Raw genomic sequence first — 25,141 nt, 5'->3', positions numbered from 1 at the left:
ACAGACACTGTGAGATTGGGGACACTGAGACACTAGGGACACTGGCTGGGGGACATGGGGACACTGGGAGACATGGGGACATAGTGTCTCTGTGTCCCAATGTCTCAGTGTCTACCAATGTCCCTATGTCTCACAGCATCCCCATGTGTCTCAGCATTCCCATGTGTCTCAGCATCCCCATGTGTCCCAGTGTCCCCTAGTGTCTCGGTGTCCCCATGTTTTTCAGTGTCCCCAAGTGTCTCAGTGTTCCCAGGTCTCACAGTGTCTTTGTCCTCATGTGTCTGTGTCTCCATGTGTCCCCATGTGTCTGTGTCCCCATGTGTCTGTGTGCCCATGTGGTTGTGTCCCCATGTGTCTCAGTGTCCCCTAGTGTCTCAGTGTCCCCTTGTGTCTCAGTGTCCCCGCTGCCTTTCCCCCCATCCCTCACTTACCTGAGCTGTAGAGCTGCTGTCTGGACTCTCTGTGCTGTGTTGCTGCTCCCCCATGGATCAGTGAGTAGAGAGAGGCAGGGAGGGATATGCTGTAACTTCCTATCCCTGCCTCTCTCCACACACAGTGACCCCCTACTGGCCAGTGCTGGTATTGCAGAGTAATCTCCATTTATTCTGAGAAAAATACCTGCATTTGTATTGCCGGTATTACTGCAATACTGGCACAGCCAGGCAGCCTCAACTACTGGCTGTGCCAGTAAAATACCAGTCAGGTGGTAAACCTAAGAGTAGTGTGTAAAAAAAAATATTTTTATTTTTATTTAAATAGGCCTATTCTATGGGCCTGGGCCTGGAGCTGCAGCTCCATCAGCCCCTATGTTAATCCGGCCCTGCCTACTGTGTCTTTATACTCCACTCCTCTGGACCGTAAGTTTGTCTGAGCAGGGTCCTCATCAACCTATTGTTCCTGTATCATTTTGTAATTGTCTCGTTTATTGTTAAATTTCCACCCTTTCATAAAAAAAGTGCTGCAGGATAAGTTGCCACTATATAAATGCTAATAATAATAATAATAATAATAATAATAATAAGGGGTTTATTAACTAAACAGTGATGCTTGATCAGATGACAACTCATAAACAAAAATAGCCAGACTAAAAAATACGGGGACTGTGAGGATATGATCACTCTTCCTTCTAGCACACACAGTGCAGTGAGGGGTAGAGGGGAGGAAGTCATCTGCTGCAACCAGCTTCCATTGGACCCAGGAAAGTTACCTCAACCCCCACTGCTAGAAGTATATTTACTTCTGTGTGTATATGTGTCAGTGTGTGTGTCTGCATATATCTGTGTGTATGTGTCAGTGTGTGTGCTAACTAATGTCCCAACACAGAGGTATATGAAATCAAACAGTGGGTGGTGTGGCCTCCAGTGGCATCATTGGTGCCACTTGTGTCATTCCAGATGCCCTAATTGGGCTGACTAACAGCCTTCCTGGTTGGTCCCACTCACGGTAGACAAAGTCCTGGTACACTTGCCCTGTCATAATTCAGTATAGCGCAAATGAGTTCAATAATGCATTGTCCATCCTGGAGACAGTTCACTGGTGTCCCCGGGGGTGGGATTTCAGGCAATAAACCTAAGATGGTGGTACAGGAGCAAAACATTTGGATGGTGTTACAGGATCCAGGACTGTTGTGAGGTGTTTGTATGTATCTATGTATGTGTCAGTGGGCCTGTATGTGTATTTTTCTGTGTCAGTATGTATGCCATTCAGTATATTTGTGCTTGTCAGTGTGTCAGTGTTTGTTTGTTTTTCTGTGTGTGTCATTGTTCATTTGTGTGTGATAGCATCTGTGTGTGTATCTAAATCTTTGAGCTCTGCGGTGTATATCTGCATGTGAATATTTGTGTGTATCTGGCAGGATGTATGCATGTGTCTCTGCGATTGCATGACTCTGTGTTTGTTTGAGAATGCATATGTGTATATGAGATTATTGTTCATTAATTGAAAGCTTTAAGATGCAGTTGCTGTAACATCAATAAAATATAAGCTTCTTTCCAAATAAAGCATATTACAATTTATTCTATTTTCCAAACGAGATAATCCTTATTTTTATTTACATATTCCAAAGAGCCCACTTAGAAATGATTGTTAAAGAACATCTGATCAAAATTATGATTAGGTTGCTTGTGCTTAAAGACTTTCTTGATCGAGAAACTGTGCCTGCCATGAGATAATTTTATAATGAAGAGAGGGCCAGCAGAATATGAGAAAGTACCTAATCAGTTGCCAAAATTAACACAGCTGTGGGGAATATGAGCAAAAAAAAAAAAAAAAAAACAAGACTGGAGGTTACCATAGAGCATAACTTCTACAGTGCTTCATCCTTTGAATGTTCGCGCTCCGTAAACAATTATCACCTCTCAACAGAGTCTTTTGTAACCTTACTTATCTAGTAGGAAAATTCTGGTCCTTGTTCAAACCTTGCAGTGCAGGTTTATTTCCTGGTATGGTCACTTGAACCTTCTGAGGTTTACTAAATATGTATCTTGAGGGTGTACCTAAAATCACCTTTGTTAAGATAAAAGCACCTTGCGTAGAAAAACAGTGCACAACATTTTTAAAATATTTTATTGTAACTATATCCTAAAACAATGGCTGGTCATATGTGTCAATAGAAGAACTAAATGGCTTTCTTGTGATAACATTTTTACTTAGCCCTACATCATAAATTAACTTGATTGGAAAAATCTTTGGACGCTAAACCTTATGAGTCGATGTGATATTATGGAACAAGTCACACTCTTTTTTGTAAAACGTAATTGGGTGGTTAATGTTATGTTCTGTTTGTGGGGGCCTCAGTGTTGTAACCTTCATATTTTGTTACTATTTCATTGACTAAAAGTGTTCTTAACCCCTTAATGACACAACTTCTGGAATAAAAGGGAATCATGACGGAATATATCCGTTGTCTGTCCTTAAGGGGTTAAAACAAGTGATTGGTTTCCTATCTGCAGCCTCAATCCTACAGTACTAAGTCACTTCTACTGTTCCAATCTGCAGAAGAATTGGTGTAAGCTTGCAGCCCACAACCACTAAATACAAGAAGCCCCCAATGCCTCCCCTGCTTCCCTTTCCAGCCCTTCCATGGCCTTTACTCTTTATCATGTTTACATACATACACTATAAATAAAGCATATAACCATATTCAAATGTGATGCAAAAAGAAAACATACATTTTAAATGTATGAAATAAATCTACTTAGAAATGTAACATTCTTCTCTTTTTGTATGTATTTTTGATGAATGATAGGAACATGATAAGTAAAGAATATATATATATATATATACATGCATATATACTTATTTATAATAAATACCAATTGTTATGGTAAACTACTATAACAATATATGCACAGTAGTACAATAGTTTCATTGTTTAATACAAATAGAAGAGTTGAATAGCATAGTTATAATGGTTATAGATAATTACCTAGTTTTGGCTTAGGTGTAGGTGCCTTAGTAGTGGTAGCTGCTGGAACTTTTTTTGGTTCTTCCTTGCGGACTGAAACAAGAAAAACATATATTAAGAACCCCAATACATAATTAAATATACAGTATATGTAGATAATAAATTAATTATACATCACTATGTATTGTTTTAAAGTACCCGAAATGCACTTATACCTGTATACATGTATGTATGAATATTCCAAATAATTTGTACATCATTTTCAAAATAATATTTAAATTTTCAATTTATTTATTTATCTATTTATTTTCATGTGACAAGTAGACAGATTACATAAGTGCATTAACAAAAATGTACAAAATGTACAGTGTCATCAAACAAAAAAGTACAGTGTCATCACAACAAACGTAAAAAGCCCTATTGACACCATCAAGTTTATACGTTTATAACAGGAAGGGTGTAGGGGTGTGGATCCATGAGGAGGTATACTGAAGTGGTAAGAATGATAACATATCTGAATAGTGTTAGGTGAGAAAGTGGTCATAGAGATTTGGGGATAGTTCTAAGAAGGTGCCACAAATATTCAAATGTGTCAAATGTGAGTTATGAAGACGGTGGGTCGTAAGTTCTATTCTCCCTGTGTGGGTCAAATCATGGAGTATGATAGATACCACTGGAATAGTACAGGATATACATGCACTAGCAATGTTAGTTTATCTGCAGTTAGAAGATGGGATACCAAAGTGGAATGAGGCCTTTCCAACTTTGATGGGTAGAACCCAGTGGTAGTAAGGATTTGATATTAAAGGGTAGATCAACCATTCAGCAAGGATCCTACACATATGATTGGGACTACACATGTATTATAATAATGCAGAATATTACTGGAAAACGATTAATTTACTTATGCATATGAAAAGGAAGATGTGTGCAGCTACACTGTCTGCACATGTAACATTCACTCATTCGGGATAATGCCTCGAAGGCATTTTTAACAGTGTACTTTAATAAGTTTCATGGAGCGTATTGAATAAAGAGTATGAGAGAAAGGGGTTATAAGAGTTCTGTTACTTTTTTTTTTCTTTCTTGCAATAATTATGCATCTGTATATGCATTGTTTGCACGTTGCTCTGTTAGATGCATATTTTTCATTTTGGTGCTATGTGTAATCATTTAATCATTTTCCTATTTGAGACAACCATTTCTAGCAGGAAATTTAAATATTATGACGTACTTGAAAGGAAATCACCATTAAAGAACACGAGCTATCAATATACCAGTTCTAGAACAAGATATTCTAAGAATCTTACCATTTACTCTGAAATGGAACTAACAACTCTGAGTTATGGTTTCAACCCAATGTATGGGAATTATGAAAGCACATTCCTTCACCCATATTTCATGGATTTTGCTTTCAATGAGTGGAAAGAAGTCATGCAATGCCTTAAGGATAAATTACATTTAATGCCATCCACACAATCTGATTCTGTAGCAGTATGTGATGTTCTGCTTATTTAGCATGCAGAAGACTATGTAGCGCTGATGCAGTTAAATAAGATGGACATTTCACTGTGATATAGCTTTATTTAATAACAATAGCAAGAGTAGAACAATTAATAACACTTGATTCACTGGCAGAACGACTGGCAGAGCAGTCGAAGTGGCTGCACAGAGGCCCACAAGGTTGAAGACCCATTTGGTGTCCCGCCCACTTATGGACACCCAATGGGCCTCTCTGATCAGCAGTGCTGGTAGAATATTAGTTCAGATCACTTTCTCCAAACTGACAGAGTCAGGAGAGGAGTCAAAGAAAGTATGGAGAAAGCTTGGACCAGATTCCCATCAGCCTCAACCAGCAGCCAAATTTGGACCAGAGAAGTCACCTTCTTGCATTTGAAAGGTATGGAAGCAGAAGGGTGTCTAAAATATGTAAATTATAATGGGTGTATGTTTTTTTGTCACTGTGTTAGTGTGTATGTGTATCTATGTCAATATGTGTATACATCTGTGTGTTTGTCACTGTGTATGTGTGTCAGTGTATCGGGATGTATCAGTGTGTTTATGTATCTATGTGTATGTGGCACTCTGTGTGTCAGTATGTGTATGTGGCAGTATGTGCATGTGTCCCAGGATTCAAATGTCAACATTATACACAACACACCCCCATTCAAGCACCAACATTCTACTCAAATGTCAATGTTACGTACAAACACACCAATGCATTCAAATGACAACAGTACATACAAATATATTCATACATTCACAAACACACTCCATACAAATACAATCCTACACTCAAACGCAAAAACACTGCACACAACACAAGTCTGCAAGGATAGGCAAATAGTAAAAGCAATGACATTGTGGGAGTGGTATGACAGTTGAATTTTCACCTTTTGGCTAGACTTGCACTAGGGGGGGGGGCCAAAATTTCTTCTTGCACCGGGGCCCTCTCTACACTAGTTACTCCACTGACTAGAATACATAAGCTGAGGCAAACAGTTACTTAAATTTCCTTATTGTATATCAACGTGTATAGGCTCTTAATCATAATCATCTAGTTACTATACTCTTTGCAAAGATATTTTTCTCATCATTTCCACACACTGCCCTTTTCAATCACTGATTCATTCGTTAGTTTGTGATTTTGGGACCATTCTCCCCATATAATGAATATGAAGAGAATGGTCATTCTGGCATCAAGGTCATTCTGACATAATTTGTGTCGTGCAATAGAATGGATATTATCTGAGGATGCATACGTTGACAAACATATTTCACTTTAGGTATTATATAGGTGGTGAGCCTATATTGAAGTGGAGTCCTTAAGCGCTCTACTTCAATATAGGCTCACCACCTATGTAACACCTTTTTGTATTACTATTTGGGTGTGTGGGGAGGGGGTATTCCCACACAAGTGTTTTTTGAGCTGCTTGTTTTCACTTATATATTAGTAAGCGCTATATACACATTTTTCCTTAGCAATAGGATCACTTTGTTTTATATTATATTTTACTTGCTTAACATGTTCTGTGTGCACAATATGTACTAATAACTGTCCAAGTCTTGTCCTGCTCAGTTTCACTTCTATTAGTGATTATCTGTTATCTGATTCTGGAATCCAGGGAATAGCAGCTGTTGGATACCCACCAATTTCTTGACACTCAGGATATCCATTTCAGTTTGTCGTAAAAGACACAGAAGAAGCAACAGAGATATTAACTTTTAGCACATGCCCCATTGTTGATCAATAAATTCGAAAATATTTTTTATTAAGTGACAGAAACTTCAGCAAATACATTGCATTTGTATTGTTGATCCTTTTAAAAAAAAATGTATTCTTTATTTTGTCATGCTGCTTGTGATGCATGAAAGGCGCGTCAAAGGATGCATCAAAGGCCTATTTCGGCTACCGAGTTGTGCTAAGCCCATAGAGAAGATTACCCCCTTGCCAGTTGACTATACAGTGATCTATGTGCGGCTACTAGGATGTTGGCGAGTTCGGGAGGGGTGAAGGGGGGCTAAAAAAACTGCTATGCAGCCTCTTGGTGGCGAGTATGTGGAGCGTGTATATGACAAAGAGTAGCTTACTAGCTCCTGGAGTATGAACCGTAGTCAGCACCTAGATAGTAGTGGCGTAGGTTGTGCTCTTTAAACAAATAAAAGGTAAGATAATAACAAATAAAACATTACATAGCATAACATTAATTTTTTCCTATGGTTTCAAGGTTGAACGAGTAGTGATGGTGAAAAGAGAAGTCCTCTATAGAGTTGAGTAACTCAGTATTTCTGGACTCAGTCCCTCAGGTCTGCGTGCTCGATAGACAGTTCCTTCATGTGTGAAAAGGAGTGCTCATGAGGTTCCCCATCTTTATGTTATCCCTCATGTGTGCAGGAGCTGCAGTTGTGGTTGTATCGCCTTTCGCCTTTGTGAGATCTGGGAACACAGACACGGAAGACCCCTCAAATTTCAGTGTTTTTTTTTCCTCGAAAGGCTGAGAGTATCAGGGCCCTGTCCTGGAGCGCTTGGAAATGGATATTGATGTCAGCTGATGCCGACGCTGGTGCCTTCGCCGGCTTCGAGACTCGGAACATGCCGTCCAGCCTCAGAGATTTTGCCTGTTAGGTGGCAGCAGGGCGGTGTATAGGCACCTAATGAAGTGGGGTAAGTCAGATAAGCTTACTGACTCGGGGACACCCTGCACCTTGAGGTTGTACCTCCGTCACTGATCCTCTAGTGCGCTAAGCCTGTCAGCGGTAACAAGGCGTTGTTGCTGGAGGTCTGCCACCTGTTGTTCCACCACTGCTATTCTGGTGTCGAGGGTGCTTGAGCAGGCCTCCAGCAGCGTTATCTTGGAGGTGACAGTCTCAATGGCACCCTTGTAGTAGGCCATGTCAGCTGCGATGTTCTTGCGCAACTTGTGGCCAGTACAAACCATTATCTGGAAATCTATTCATAAACAGGGCTATACATAGGACACAAGGTCACACATTTAGTGGGGTAATATCTGCTTGATCCAAGGAGACATCTGACTGCTATTTTGGGGTCAAGAAGGAATTCTTTCCTAGTTTCTTGCAAAATTGGAAGTGCTTCAGTCTAGGTTTTTTGCCTTCTTTTGGATCAACAGCAAAAACATATGTGAGTAAGGCTGAACTTAATGGACACAAGTCTCTTTTCAGCTATGTAACTATGTAACTATGCAACTCAGCCAGCATTCGTGGTAGCAGGTCTGCTGTGACAGGATCTCCTGCTTTCACAGAGTTGGCTTTGTGCTGTTGTTGTGGTTTAAGTGATGACCCTTCACCTGGGTCGATAGTGAACTCCTCCAAGGAGTATGAGGAAAGGTTGTCAGACAGCACCATCTTGCTCCATGTGGCCTAGTGGGTGCTCTGCAGCAGGTCTCCAATGTCTCGACTGGATGGCCCTTTTTCCATTTTGGATTTTTTGGTTTTTCACCCCATGTTCTCCTGCAATTACTGATGTGGGTTGTGTGTCCAATTCTTAGCACAATTTCCCCCTCAATACTCGTTTTCATCGGTGTATGCACAGAGCAGAGAGAAATGCGTGCTCCCTGTTCCCCTGCTAGCTTCGCCCCCCATCGTTGGTCCTTTTGAAAGAGATCCAGAAGTCTGCATCTATAAACTGACATGTGTTGTCTGTTTGTATCAGACACATAGAGGGCTCCTTGACAGCAGATAGGAACGGAGAGACTGTTGAATAGATGCATTGTTTTGTCTGTTTCTCAGAATGTCTATATCATTTTGCTAATGTTAATTTTCTTATATGCTAACTTTTAGCACATGCCCCATTGTTTGCAGATATTGGTATATTGGGTAATAGTTTGGAGATAAATACTGGTAATCTACAAAATCCAATGTTGTCTTCTGTCTCTGTATTTCTAAGGGACACCTGTCTCCCTTCTGTTTGTACCAGATCACATTGATGGCATCTTGAGAGCACAAATAGACTGGACACCTTAGGATGCGTGTCTGTCCACTAGATGTTTTGTATTGTGTTTCTCTGAATGTCTGTCCAATTTGATAAGCCTTGTTTCTCAAAGCAAATAATAATATAAGAATAGTCATATAATCTGGTTCAGTAGATAATTAGACATTTTCAGGGCCCATCAGAAAAGAGAAACAGAGTGTTAGGCTCCTCCCCGGGAACAATCCCCAGATTTTGTAGTACGGCAACTCTCATGAAAGCATTTTGGTAACTGTAGTACTGAAATATCTGTAGATTATGTTTTAAGCAGCCTTGCTTTACATGCTGATTTGCCCTGACAAAATTATTCCATCGTGGTTAAAACAGAATGGCATGCATTATCCTTGCTGTTAAACCACATTTTTTGTTAATTTATTGTACTTTGAATTTAAAGAAACAAACAAACAAACAAACAAACACACACACACACACAAACAAACAAACAAAAAAAGGTATAAAAGTTCTAGTGCTTCAATTTAATCGTTAATATTTATATAAATACCAGACTAGGTGTTGTTTTCTACTATGTCCTCTCTGAAGCAAGTAAAATATTTTGTCCATGCTACTTGTTTGTTGCTAATATTTCCAAAATCTATAAAATTATTGTTTGTGTGTATTCCAGTGTTAAAATGCCAGCATTTTGTGCAGTGGGCCAGAATGGAATGAAATCAAAGGCTAGAGTAAAAATACATTATAGCTTTTCAGAGGAGATGGATTTTCTTGAAGGTGTAAAATGCCATAATTTGCTGGATCAATATAAAAAGCGGCGGAGGCCCTGTTTGAATAAAAGGTTTCTGGGAAATATCTACAAAAATATTTTTGCTATTGTAAGGTTTGCTCCAACTAAAATAATATCCAAAAGTGGATAATAATCTCCAATGTGGTAAGAGATAGGTGTGTAAGCATAAACATTTTCATTATCATATTTTGACAATACAATACAAAACAACATATAAAAAGTACTGAAGTACTGAAGTACAGAAAAATACCTTCATATGATTTTTTTTTCACATATGCAAATAACGTTTAGTCACTTAACCACGTTAAACTGTACATCTTGCACAACAAGATTGGGTATTAAGAGAATTACACATGACATAGATTGGGCTTGGAAAACATTTGGCCATTGCCTTAACGTATAGGGAACAAAGCCCTTGTTTTTTTTAAGTGTGGGATAGGAAATATATTAGCTCAGCAAATCTAAATTAGGTGCATTTAATCCCTACTTACTCTACTTATTCTGTAGGATGAACAAGAAAGGGTAATTTGCTTGAGCTTTCTTGGTTAATCAGGATTCTTCAAGATCTTTTATTTTGGGGGGCCTTTCATGTTGGAGGGCCTTTCATTTTGGGGAATTAAGTCATCGCTAGTAACCATGAAGTCATGAAGATGTCATGTTTATTTGTTTATTTTTTGGATATTGAACCAATCACAGGGAACCCCATGTAAACCTTCTTGATTTATGGCCAAGTAAATGAGTTTAGGAAAGTTACAAGAAATTGGGAAGCTTAATTGACACTTAAGTCAAGATTTGCGGCCCATCATAGATGGGTAAGATTAGTAGCCAATGAGTGGTTTTAACTACTGGAAAAATGTCTAGATCCATATGTAATTGAATCGTGAGCTAGAACATATGTGCAGATTTAGGCAATTGTTTTACCATTATTTTTTTTTACTTTTTTTTCTTCCATTTTTACACATAGGGTAAGTTATACATAAAGCTACCAATGTATTCCTGGTGTAATATAATACAGTATTTATGTCACTTTAGATTTCATCTACTAAATGTTTATGTGCTTGTATTTTGCTGTTGTTGCCTCTGTATATCTAAATATGTCATATGAATAACTACATTAATTAACTGACATGATTAGTGTGAAAAAGAGCTTTTCGATGTTCTCAGTACGGTCAATATTGATCTACTATGGCCATTATTGTTTTATCCTCCTCTATACACCATCGGGAATTCAATGTGAATTAAAAAAATGTAAGCAAAATTGCCAAACTGGGAGCAATGCTTTTTTGGAGAATGTTCAGTTCAGCTATTTTGGTCTTAAATTTGAAATTCAGTTTGAATTCCTACTGATTCTCACTTTAGTAAATAACCTTATTTAAATTCCCTTTGTATTCCTGACAAATAACCGGGATTTTTTTCCCCCCACTTAATTGCGTATCTGCTTTGAAAACGTTTTCAGTTTGTTTTCATTATAGGTAGCATGTTCATTTGTCTTAGCTTTTGGACTGGCAGGCAATGCTTATATTTTGGAATATGCTTGAGGAAAATTGTTCACATGGGGAAAACTGACATGGCTATGTTTTGCCAGGACAATGAAGTAACATTTCCATGATCCTACATGAGATAGACTTGATTTGGCAGTGAGTCGAGTTCAATAAAGGAGAAAGATGAAAAAGGGTTATTCACTAAACATCATCTCAGATTTAAAGCCAATCTATCTGGATATATTCTCTAAATAACCTACACTTTCAGTTCAGCTACTCTGACCTTAAATGTGACATTCACTTTGAATGCACTGTGAATTTTCACTTTAGTTAATTACCCTGTAAGTGTGTCAAATACTTAAAGGTATATATAATATAGGATGCACACGATAACAGCCACAATAATCAAGTGAAATACACCTTTATTAATAAAAAAAAATCACAATATCACAAGATAACAAGAATAGACAAAGTAACAGACATAGAGGCAAACAATAATACAATAGTACTATACCACAAAATTCTTACGAGCCCCATCATCACCTCAGGTACTGGTACAATATCTCCAGATAATCTATTAGACAGTTTCATATATGTGTATATTTTAAACAAACATAAAATTATTGTATGTAAGGAGGCAACTAAAAAGACTTTATTTATATACAACTAGTTGCTGTCCGCACGCTCTGTACGGCATCTATTAACGCCATCTTACTTATTGGCATACAACTTGTATAGCGTACGCTTCCCAATATGCTGCGCGTGCGCTTTCAAAACTTATCGCGCATGCGCACAAGCGTATTAAACCCGTGCATGCGCACTATGTTCCCAACTGAACCGAATGCTCATGTAGTGCTTGTAAGCAAAGATCGCGCTCCACCCTATACCTGCGCCTGCGTAATAAACGAGCAACACGCTCATCATGAGCGATCCACTGCCATAGTGGGCAGCCGCATTGTGTTAATACAGACAGGCAACCCTGTTAATCAGTTGCCATACAAACAACAGCATTAACAATACACATATCACTCATAAAAGAATAATTAGTAGTATGAATATGCAGGGCTAAATGGATCAAAAAGGCTAATACACCATACAATTACAGTGCCATAATAATACTATATTAACCACCATAAAAACAACACACACCAAAAAAGAGAAACCAGAATCACCCAAGCGATGTGAAAAAGTAAATATATTTATTAATAATGGAGTTGTTGGCGTTGGATGAACTTGAGACATTGAGTGGAATGTCTCACTTAGGTCACCGTGATATACAGATGGATGAATCATGAATAAAAAATTATTTTGTAATGCTGTAATATCATTTGTATGTTATCCTATCCAAATGCGATCAGTTTATGACACTGAGTGTTTTAATAAATATATTTACTTGGGTGATTCTGGTTTCTGTTTTTTGGTGTGTGTTGTTTTTATGGTGGTTAATATAGTATTATTATGGCACTGTAATTGTATGGTGTATTAGCCTTTTTGATCCATTTAGCCCTGCATATTCATACTACTAATTATTCTTTTATGAGTGATATGTGTATTGTTAATGCTGTTGTTTGTATGGCAACTGATTGACAGGGTTGCCTGTCTGTATTAACACAATGCGGCTGCCCACTATGGAAGTGGATCGCTCATGATGAGCGTGTTGCTCGTTTATTAGGCATGCGCAGGTGGTCTGGCGCAAGCACGATCTTTGCTTACAAGCACTACATGAGCGTTCGGCTGAGTTGGGAACAGAGTGTGCATGCGCGGGTTTAATACGCTTGTGCGCATGCGCGATAAGTGTTTGAAAGCGCACGCGCGGCATATTGGGAAGCGTACGCTATACAAGTTGTATGCCAATAAGTAAGATGGCGTTAATAGATGCTGTACAGAGCGCGCGGACAGCAACTAGTATATAAATAAAGTATTTTTAGTTGCCTCCTTACATACAATAATGTTATGTTTGTTTAATATATACACATATATGAAACTGTCTAATAGATTATCTGGAGATATTGTACCAGTATCTGAGGTGATGATGTCACTTCCGAGGATGGTGACAATTGTATGCTGATGGCCATCAGCTGTATGAGGGCTTTATAAACAGACACATGGGAGCTATGATACAGGTACCCTTGATAAAGGCAACCAGTTTGTGCCGAAATGTTGGGGGAGTTAGTGACTTGTGTTTCTGCCTTGGGGCTCGTAAGAATTTTGTGGTATAGTACTATTGTAATATTGTTTGCCTCTATTTCTGTTACTTTGTCTATTCTTGTTATTTTGTGATATTGTGAATTTTTTATTAATAAAGGTGTATTTCAGTTGATTATTGTGGCTGTATAGTGTACATCCTTTATTATATATATATTTGGAGATTTAAACACTGGAGGGAGTGTTTATATAGCTTGCACCTGGGTGATTTATTTATAACTGTATCTCTCCATGGGATTTTGGTTTAAATACTTAACCCCTTAAGGACCAAACTTCTGGAATAAAAGGGAATTATGACATGTCACACACGTCATGTGTCCTTAAGGGGTTAAAGGTACTCATTGGATGTATAAACCTATCACTGTATAGTTTAGGCATTAAATTGTGGACTACAGTGTAGGCATTAAATTATGCCTTATATATTACATTTTGGAAAATTGCTAAGAAAATTCACAATATAGGCCAAAATATCCAACATCTGTAGAATGTGACAATTTTGCCTTAGAAATATGTGGTTACCTGTTAATCATTTACAATTCCCAGTTCAGTGAATAAACCTCAAAATTGTATCTACATTTATATCAGACACATCCAAGAGTGCAAGAGTATCCCAGAGTTTAAATGCCAGGCTAATTACCTTGGCATGCAATCCAGAAATACTAGGCCTCACGTAAAGGAACAAACTGGCGACAAAGGTTAAAGGAAAACTCTGGGCATCAATGAAGTTGTTATGGTGCCTTGAGCTCTTGGACACCATTTTGCCTTAAGGGGTTAAACTATTTACAAGTGGTTAACCCCAAACTTAAAAACAAATTCAAATAGTAAACATAGCTTATCAATAATCTACTAAATAAAACCTCTAATTCTTGATGCGCCTAAACTAAAGGGAAAAAATACTGAATAGATAAAGTAAAATTGTCAAAATTAATATATCTATGGCACCTAAATTTATGTCCACATAAAAAACACATAATGCTAATTCTACATTCATATCCCTAATACCATACCCTGTCTCTAGTGTTACTTGTACCTCCTTGGCCATATTAATGAAAATAAAAATGGTAATCTTTGGTAGGATTAAAGAATAATACAAAAATAATTAAAAGATAAGTAACTAAGAAAGTTCTCCATACTATAACAGAACTGCATACAGTATACCAGAAATTATATTACTTAAGAATCCCAGCAATTATAGCCCTAAATAGCAATATAATAACAAACATACACATCAGAATACTTTAACTGGTGGTGGCACAGGTGACGTAATCTCTTCTGTCCTGAAATTCATTTCATAAAAAGTCAAATTTATTTCAAGTAATTTGAAATTACATATTGACTTATTTCTCAAACAAGATATTTAGGGGTCAAGGAGATACAAGTAGCACTAGGGTTGGGGTAGAGCATTTGAGTTATGTATGTAGAGTTAACATTATGTTTTTGTATGTGGATATAAAAAATATTTATTCTTCCATTAATTTTAGCACATTTATTATAAGAAGTTTCAGGTTTTAATGAGCAGGTAATCAATGAGCTATATGTCCTTCTTCTAGATAATTGATAACTATACATCTGTTGAACCACTGATTGCATCCAGGTATGAGTAACAACAGATATAAACAGTACACTACCCTACACTAGCTCATAAACTAGAAATAGCAAACAGACTACCTGGTGATCTAAAATCTGTGATTGGACAGCTGTAGAAAGTCTTGGCTGGGTTAGAAGTTGGGGGCTTGCAAAGAGATCTGCAGTTTTTACAATTTAGATATGCCTCCAATAAAAAATGCATACATGTTTTCATTAGGGTATATACTAAATAGTCATTGTTATTTCCTTTTATACTTGGGCAGTAGAGTGTCCCTTTAAAATTGTATCATTCTATCACATTGGTTTTAATTACATTTCATTATTTCAATCATAATTGACTTACTTGAAAGTTAGATTTTTATCAGTTGAGATTATAATAAATGACGAAATAACTATATCCATTTTCAAACACTTAACATTATAAAAATATGTTTCATTCACATGTTAGAACTTAGTGAGTGAGGTGCAGCTAGTAACCATCCTAGACACAGTAGATAAAGGGTCCATGTTTGGCCAATTTATTACTGAAAATCAAAGCTAAGACATTTTAGGTGACTTACTAATAACAATAATTAATGTAACTAATATGTAATTTAGAACATGAACAATGTATCCGATTTACACCAAAGAATTTCTGATCAATTTGTAGTTTTTAGACACATTGCTATGAGTATTATTGTTGTGGAGCTCTGTTATACACTCAGGCACACCAACAATATGGAGCTCCTAGAAAAGAGGGACATTAGGATAGAATATAGGGATAGATGCATCTGTGTCCAAAATAGGGACTTTCCCTCCTAAATAGGGACGTATGAGAGCTATAAAATTGATCAATACAGAAAGATCCATTACTTCTTTAAAAAAATGTATTTTAATACTTGTATTAAAACACCTAGAGTTTAATTTATGAGCCCCAGAACTGCTTCTAATTGTTCAAATTAGTACATGAACCTAGTCTGTGTTTAATTTACTATTTTATAATGTAATTGTATTACATGTAGTACATTTTTATTGGATTTGTTATTGTTTCTTTTTTTCTTTGTTCTTGCTGAGCTAAATTAAACAATAACTTATGTCTTGTGTCATTGTAAAATCTGCAGACTGATTCATTCTGGGCAGGAACTGCTGGCTGTCAAAGTGTGATACCTCAAATGACTGAAGTTCTTACACTTCATTCATATGAGTCCTGTTCGGCCATGTTTGTACGGGAACGTTCCCTTTCATGCCGATAAGCAGATACACTCTTAGTAACTGGCGATCTTCATACAGCTCGCCATCAAACCATGCCAGAAAATAAAAAGAGCGGAAATTCAAGCTATCAGAACAGGAACTCATGAATTTCGTTGTGAGATACAATCAATACATTATATTAAAGTTTACTTGGAGTTGCTTATTTCATCTAAGTGCATTAATGAAAGAGTTCAAAAGTTCTAAAGGATTCCTTAAAGTGCCAGTGATTATATTATATCTAAGTGCAATGGAGGTGAACCTAGTTCAGTTACATGGAGTGAGAAAACAGCAAATAGGTCTTATTAAAGTGCAAGCGCTATTTATAAATAGATCATTGTAAGGAAACCAAGTTTAACCAAACCGAGTTCGGTAGTTTCCTCCCGGACGGTCAGAGCCTAAGGTAGCGAGAGTCCGGTTCGGTAGTTACAGGAACGAAATCCATACGGAATATAACAGCTGCATAAGATAATTCCCTTGTTACAGCATACGAATTCCAAATAACAGTCAGAGTCCAGGTTCAGGATACAAGCAGAACTAACGTTTATTCACACACATGGCTTTTTATGCAGGTCCCCATGCAAGGGGACATCCCACAGGGAGGAGTAACATTTATCCAATCCCGAACAGTAAAAATATAAAACACACCCAATACAAACAGGCAATTCCCTCCCCTAGTCCTGGAGATAATCAGGTCTGATATAGTAACAACCTAATTATCTCCAGGCTGCAAATTCACTATTTTCCCCAATCTCTGGAACACCCCTTTATACCTGGGGTATCCCCACAAATCCTATGTCCCCTGATAGCCCCGATCCGGGGGACCAACATATCCAAATTTCACCCGGATCGGTTCAGGGGTTCGCAAAAAGTATGGAAGTCCTTTGCGACCGGTTCACTGTGGGTGGACTGCCCAGAATAGTTCCAGAGGTTCGTGTGGTTTTGCCGGTCACTTGAGAAAAAGGGAAAAATGAATAAAAGTACCGAATGAATTCCCCTGGCTCCTAGCAGCGATTGTTCCCCTCATTCGTGTGCATATTTATACAGAATAGCGCTCTCCTAGCTAATCGGTATCACTAGTTCCAGCGTTCGTATGATTGAGACCGGTGTTTGGGAAGTCGAGTGTCCGATTTTAGTTCCAGACACTCGACGACCAAGTCCCGCTGCCTTTGTTTGACGAAAAAAAGATGGCCGCGGTTTTCTCTGCCACGTGGCGTTCGACAGTACGAACGCTGACCGCACACATAGAGGGTGAAAGTGATGCCGGCTTTGAAGTTAAGTGAGCCAGGGGTGGTCTCTGTTCGGCAGTCCCATCTGCCGAATGAAAAATACACAAAAAAAGCAGGAACTATGCAAAAAAAATACCGAACAATATAGTCATTTCTTCACAATCATAATAAAAGATTGGATTTAAAAAAATGGTATAATGTATAATATCTACAAAATAAAGTAATACAATTTTTTAAAATTATAATTAAATAAAAAAGATGAATTTATACAAAAATTGTTTTTACAAAAAATGGCACAGCTCAAAATCATCATTAAGACCATGTGGTTGCATTGTGTTCACATTGAAACAGGATCACTATCATGGTTTTCTTAAAGTGCAGAGAAACTATTTTTAATGTTTTATAAATAGCTCTTGCACTTTATTAAGACCTATTTGCAGTTTTCTCACTCCATGTCACTGATACAAAAATGTACATTTCTACTTTCAATTTTATTTTTTGATTCCACAACACACATATTTGTTAAATAGAGGATAAATAAATGTAATGTTAAAAATCCTGGGGACTGATAGATCTCTTTTAAATTTCGAAAACCAAAATTGAATGTGGCATCAGGAACATAATAAATTTAATGAGGATTGGAAAATCAGCAGATTGGTCTCACCATCTGACAGGAAACACTAATCAGAATATAGCAGTTCAAGATATTTACAACATGTCAAAGACACACACTATCAAAGCAACAAGACTGATCACTAGGAGGTTAATGGACTCCACATTCATTCGGTGATCTATGAGCTCTATGAGCAGGTGAAACATGATACACAAAATTACAAATTAATAAATCGTGAGTCAGGTTACTTATCTGTTATATCCCGTGAGTGTTTATTTTATTAACAAGCATGTGACACAAGGCTTATTCCTACATTGCTGCTTTTCACGTGGTTGAAATAACTTGGATATAAATTGCTCACTAAACCAATTACCTGGATTTTGCTCTGTTGGAGAGACGGCCACTGTCGGTTTAGGTTTCAGCAAATTAGTAAGATTTTGAAACCCTGCAGACAAAAAATTGGATCAGAGATTAATTTACTAAGGGTATATACTTTGGCTATATTATTTATTAAATATTATAATATATCTATGTTTGCATTGGACATTACGTTAATGTTTTCATCCATACTATCAAAATATAACATAATAAGTTTTTAAAAAAATAAAGGAAGAGAAGGGAAGCTAGGGGAAGAGAAGAAAGTAAGGACGAGAGGGGAAGGGAGAAGTAGAAAATAGAATGCCATTTTGAAATGTTTGGTTACCATGGTAATAATAAAGAGTGAATTGACTTTTTTCCAGGGTAGGTGAATTTTGCAATTTAGCAAAGTAATAAAATGAAAAATCACAAGTGTATTTCTTTAGTATTATAAAAACAACATGCTAAGTAATTAATGAGAAATAAAATAGTTACCTTGTTTAATCACAGTTATTGGAATGTATGCTTTTGTATTTTCAGGAGGCAACTGAGAAAGAAAATAAATCTATAGTTATTTGGGAAGAAAACATAAATATGCTATTTACACAATGAACACAAAGGAAAACTTATAGTAGAAATGGGTTGTGAGATGGGAATACCAAGTGAAACTCCATTATGCCAAGACCAAGTATTAAATAAGAAATTTCACTGCACTCATTCATATATATGAAAGCAAAGTATGACCATACGGAGTTAAAGCCATTACTATGCCAACTTACTCCCCATAACTCAATATCATTGGGTCCTAACCAATGCTTCCTTACTGGTTTATCTGATTTAACACTTTTCAGGGCACAGCCATTACAGGAAGGGGTGTTAATCCAGTATAAGTGCACTGCCAATTTAAGCCTTAATTGTAAAGCTTAGAACAATGTCTGACAGTAATTCAAAATGGAGGGACTTTTGTTCCAAGACAAAGGTATAATCATTGGATTTCTACATTCATTTTATTTTTCAGACTCCATAAACACATATTTGATAAAATAGGGAAAATATAATATATATAGGGAAAACAAGGCAAAGTGGCAGTCTCACTTTGATACTACTTATAGAGTGCAATGGATAAGCATGCATTGACAGATCCATGTTCCTGACCTCAGATTGGGCTTTGGAGAAAGAACTTTGGATTAGACAAAGAGTGGTGCGCTGTGGGAAATACCTCTGGATAATGTTGGCAGATGAGACTGAGAGACTGAGAGGATGCATGCCTCCATCTATAAGAGATAGCATCAATGATATGGAGACTGGGGAGGCTGGCATTGACATAACTATTTTGTATGTGTTTTCAATAGCAGATGTGCTAGTGTGGGACTTCAGTACTCTCCACACATATACTGTACCCAGTGAACAGGTCAAGTCAAACACTGTGCATGATCACCACTCATCTCAGATCACCAGAATTGTTTGTAAATTTAGACAACAACTGGCACAACACTGCATTTTGAAGCATCAGTACCCTCCTGAGGGAAATACACGCTAACATGTGTCTCTGATAGAATAGGGAATTGGTTTAATGCAAAAATGTCAATATTATTTTAGTGTAAATCAAAATACTGTTTTCTTGTTAAGGAGTTTTAGAATTACTCATTACTTTAAAACCATTCACATATGACAGCTTGTCTAAAAATTCCAAATCAGCAAATAAAATAATGATTTTGTTTTCATTGCATAGATTTCCACTAATATAATATAATAATAACTAAAACCCTTCTTATTGATCACTGAGGGCTCCATACAGCCCTGCTATCAATACATTGAGTAATATATCTCAGTTTGTAGAACAATCCTCAAAAAATGAATACCTCCCATGAGGGACAGTCCTTATTTTGGACTCAAATCCCTCTGTCCCTCTTTTCTATCTTCATGTCTCTCTTTTCTAGGAGCTTCATATGGTTGGTGTGGCTGAGTGTACAACAAAGCCCCACAGTAATAATACCCCAGTAATGTGTCTTTAAACTACAATAAATGTGTTTAGAAATCATTCTGTGTAAAGATACATTGTATTTGTTGCAAATTAAATTATAATTTGAGAAATTCCTATTGGTAATTCACTTAAAATTTCTCATAATAGCTTCTCCTCTGGCCAACCCCCCTCCCCAACTCACACCCCAAAAATGAAAGTGTCCCTCTTTCTTCATTTGAAATGTTGGGAGGTATGACTGATTGTCGTGATGGCAGTGACCATCTAAGGCAGGGACTCTAAGGTGTTTTTTTCTCTTTTTCTAAACACCTTAGACACACCCAGGTAATCCCTAAACCCTGGACTGGTAGGGGGCCCTTGAGGACAAGGTTGAGAACCCCTGATCTAAGGGGTTAAGAATCAGCTCAGCTAATATTACATTCAAAAGGAAGTATCAGAAGTTTTAGCATTGATCTAAAGTCCATTTGAATCAATTGCAACAAAGGTATTTCCTGAATAATTTGCTGCTGGTGCCTTTTGAAATTTTTAATATGTCTGTTTCAAATTTACGAATGATGCATGCCTTGCTTTCTGTAATACAACAAACAAAAACACATCTGATCTTCCGTCTTTGTTTTGTAGAGCAGTTCAAAGCCAATATCCTGTAATGAACATTTTAGCCAAAAAAGGATTGGATTCCACCACCCACATGTTCTTAACACCCTCCTTTATAGTCCTTGAATAGTATTGTTTACACTGTTTAGATTGCTGAACTGAAAGTCGGCACAAACTATTCATTCAGCATAAACCTATTTCTAAAGCAGAAACTGTATCCCTCAATCACTCATTAAAAGGCTTACTTCTACTGCCAGGGCAAAAGACAGGACACTTTCCAGGTCTGCACTTAGTAACACAAGCACTGGGATTTTCAAGTCAGTTTATGCCACCAGGATGGGTATTTTGGACTAATACTGTAACAAATTAATTATAGTATCATCCTTTCAAGTCTGCCGCACATCAGACATGCTACCTCCTCTTCAGAAATAGTTTTCACTACTGTGAAATTCAAGAATATAGACACATTTTTAAACATATTTCAAACTTCTGGGGCAAGAAATTTCTTCATTTATAGCAAATGTCATAGTTGCCTGAGAGAGATAGAATGCCAATTCTCTGCTTGACATTTTCTAAAACTATACCTGTTTTTTATATCTGCTTAAATCTACTACTTAGTGTAGTGCTTACGATGCACAGGCCCCATTACTGCAGTCTGACAAATATCCACTCCAACAGTCCCATTTCTGGGGGCACTGTCACAATTTTAGGCCTCTTTCCCACCGTGGTGTCCCACATCTGAGGACACCAGGGAACTGTCCCTGGGCAGTGCATCATGAGTGCATTATTAGACGGTGTGCAGTGGGCACTGTGACCATGCAGGATCACTTCAGCAGCACTCATTGTATGGCCCTGTCAGGAAGGAGCCAGCCACCCTATTCCTGGGTGGACCGGCCTATTATGGACATCACTGGTGATACAAATCATGTCACTGATGACACCCCTTTCATGGCCTGGCATCCTGTTCTGATTGAAAACCTTCCAATGTTGGGAGATGTGGACAAATGGAAGAAATTCTGTGGAACAGCAATTTTTACGTTTCACAATCAGTATGTCAATCATACAGTCACTAGAGGCACTTACGCTTGGCAGACTTCAATTTTAACAGTACATCATGTTTACATTTTTCACACACAGCATGGTGAATATGATAGGTCTTCTCAAAGAGAAGAATCCAATTGGTTTAGCTTCATAGTGCCCCACTGCTTCTATATTTAACCCTTTCGTGACCAGGGATGCACCCGAGAAAAAATGATACCTGATACGTCTGCGGATAATTAGAGCGCTGGAAGCAGTCATGATCGCTTTCTGCTGCTCTAACGGTATTGCAGTGATGCCTCGTGCAATTGTGCAATACCCCCTCTCACTGCCTGGCCATCGGGTGATTGCTCCCCTGGACACTTCAGGTTGCCCCATGTGGCACCCGGCAGTGTAGTGCAGAGCATCAGAAGCCAACAGGCAGGCTTCCAATGCTCTGCCTGTGCTCAGTGCCTCGAGGGGTCGAGGCACTCAGTAAAATAAATAATAATAAAAAAATAGTTAAAAATAAAATAAAAAATTACCCTAATGAAGAACTTAAGATCTGTTTATATGCAGACGACTTATATGCAGATCCTGAACAGTCACTACCACTGCTAATGCAAGAGATAACAACATATGGGGAAGTTTCAAACTTTAAAATGAACATTAACAAAACACTTGCATTAACAACAAACATGGAGAAAAAAAACTGCAAAGGTTAAGGGAAAATTACTCATTCAGTTGGTCAATTACTCAGCTTCCGTACTTAGGTATTCTGTTGACTACAGATGTTGCTCGTTTGATGCAAATTAATTTCTTAAAACAACTAAAAGAAATGAATAGATTGCTTAAAGAATGGAGATCCCATGCAATATCATGGTGGGGCAGAATTAATACGATTAGAGCATATATCGTCCCAAAATGGATCTATCTGTTCCGTATGATTCCCCTTAAGGTTCCAATACATTGGCTAAATTTAATACAGAGCAGCTTCACAGATTTTATATGGAGGGGTAAGAAACCGAGAATTAACACAACAACGTTGGCGAATAAAGCCTATCGGGTGGTTTAGGATACCCTTTGATTAAAAATACTTATCTAGCAATTATAATGTCCCATGCACTAAATATACAAGCTGCAGATTGTAAAGAACAAGCATGGTACAAATTAGAAGCATACAGAGAAGAGATGCCAAATTTAGAAATATTACTCTGTGCTAATGTAAAAAAAAAGGTTAATATACCAGAATGTAAAACAACGATTATTTCGCAAAACAATAAACGAATGGTATAGCGTAAAAAAAAAAGTTGGGAATTACAGATCAAATCCCAGAAACAACATCTCTTAAAATTATAGAAAATATCATGGAAGATATAACCTTGAAAAACTGGTATACCGAATCGGATATTTGCATTAAGGACATATATGAGAAAGACCAACTAATGGATTACCCCACTGTAAAAGCTCGATTGGCTCTACCTTCGAGGAAAATCTTTAACTATTTGCGCTTAAAGAGCTTTCTAAAAATACACCTTATGAATTACAACGGAGAAAAAGGAAATTTATTTAAAAAGATTCTCTCCATAGAAACTATGAACAAGAAATACTCTATTATACTTGAATTATTGAATCTTATAAACCAAACTAATACTTCTACCACATTTAAAAACTGGGAGAGAGATCTTGATATTAAGATAGATTTCAACTCCTGGTGTCTTACATTTCTTAAAATCAAAAAACATTTTCATCGTTTAAATATACTGGAAAACTTTGTCAAAGTTAGCTACAGATGGTATATGGTTCCAAGGAGGTTAAACAAAATTTGCCACAGCAATCCTCCAAATTGCTGGAGATGCTTTGACTTGGACGGTTCCATGATACATATATGGTGGAACTGCCCAAGTATCAAACCAACATGGGATCTCACATTTAAAATAATAACAGAAATAAGTAACGTTAGATTAAATTTTACTCCAGAAATAGCTTTATTACATTTGTATAACAATAAGCTAGAAAAAAAAACGAAACCCTGGTCACCCATTGCCTTACTGCTTCTAAGCTTTTGATTGCCAGATCATGGAAAAAAACAGACACCCCAAATTTTTGTCAACTAAAGGCCCAAATTATAACTCAATTGGAGATGGAAAAAGGTACAATCCAGTATAATGCGCACAGAAATAATCCAATGAAACAGATATATAACACTCTAATGGAGGACATTAATCATGTGATCAATTAAAACAAAATAATTAAATGATAAATCACATAAACATTCTATTGTTTGATACATATAGAGATAATCCCAACCTAGGTTTTATTATTTATGGATGGATGTATGATTGTAAATTAACCATAGAATGCTATAAAAGCAATCAATATTATATCACACATAGTTCTCATATAAGACAAGTTATTGACATGCTATAAAGCCAGTTTATGGTCTGCTATATGAAGACATATAAAATGTGCTCTATGGTTATATTCGGAATTTTTTTCTTTTGTTTATATGTATGAGTTTTGTCATACTCATTATGTAAATGTATGTATATTTATAAAATTGTTATTTTACTGATAAATAACTTAATAAAAAGAAATACAAAAAAAATAAATTACCCCTTCCCTCCCTCTCCCATATACTTACCGATCGCCAACGTTCCCCCGACAGTGATCGGCCTTCTTCTTCTATGGCGGAGCTGTCTGACAACCCAGACAGTCCCCCCTCTGCAAATTAGGACCCCCAGAGACCATGTGACCGCTCTTAAAGAGCAGTCACATGGCCACAATAGGTGTCCATAGTGCTGCCAGCACTGTCAGGCAGTCTCCTGCTGGTGAATTTTTTTTTTTTTTTAAGTAAAATAAAATAAAGTTAATAAAAAAAATATATATACATATATTAGATATTTATATAATATATATATATATATACAAATAGGTAAACAAGGCACTCCTCCTGTATTAACTCTAATGAATCAACAGCCTAGGTGCAATCCCGCGTTACAAATATATACCAATCAATGAAGGGAGCACTCCAGGTCTTCAGTTTAGTGGAAAAAATATTTACTGTATCAAAACATGGTACAGGTACTGTGCAAACGAAATCAACGTTTCAACCCTGCTGGGGTCTTTATCAAGATCACAGTGAAATGTGGTTATAGTGCAGAATATATACATACAAACATTAGTGCTTACCAATCAGGAGATCGGAGACCCGATCAGC

At 37.2% G+C, this 25,141-nt stretch overlaps 1 protein-coding gene across 1 annotated transcript in view; it reads right to left on the bottom strand.

The window, feature by feature from the left end:
• Window positions 1-25,141, bottom strand: part of ABI3BP (ABI family member 3 binding protein) — a 416,270-nt gene that overhangs the window by 197,082 nt on the left and 194,047 nt on the right. The window contains exons 7-9 of the mRNA XM_063457646.1: window positions 18,825-18,876; window positions 18,346-18,417; window positions 3,428-3,499 (exon numbers count right to left, since the gene is read on the bottom strand). Coding sequence (XP_063313716.1) covers window positions 3,428-3,499; window positions 18,346-18,417; window positions 18,825-18,876 — 196 coding nt within the window. The remainder of the gene's footprint in view (window positions 1-3,427; window positions 3,500-18,345; window positions 18,418-18,824; window positions 18,877-25,141) is intronic.

This window comes from Pelobates fuscus, chromosome 1 (genome assembly GCF_036172605.1).
Source record: "Pelobates fuscus isolate aPelFus1 chromosome 1, aPelFus1.pri, whole genome shotgun sequence".
In the NCBI taxonomy this organism is placed as follows: Eukaryota; Metazoa; Chordata; class Amphibia; order Anura; family Pelobatidae; genus Pelobates; species Pelobates fuscus.
Note: the sequence above shows the minus strand (reverse complement) of the source record. Positions and strands in the feature narration are given on the sequence as shown.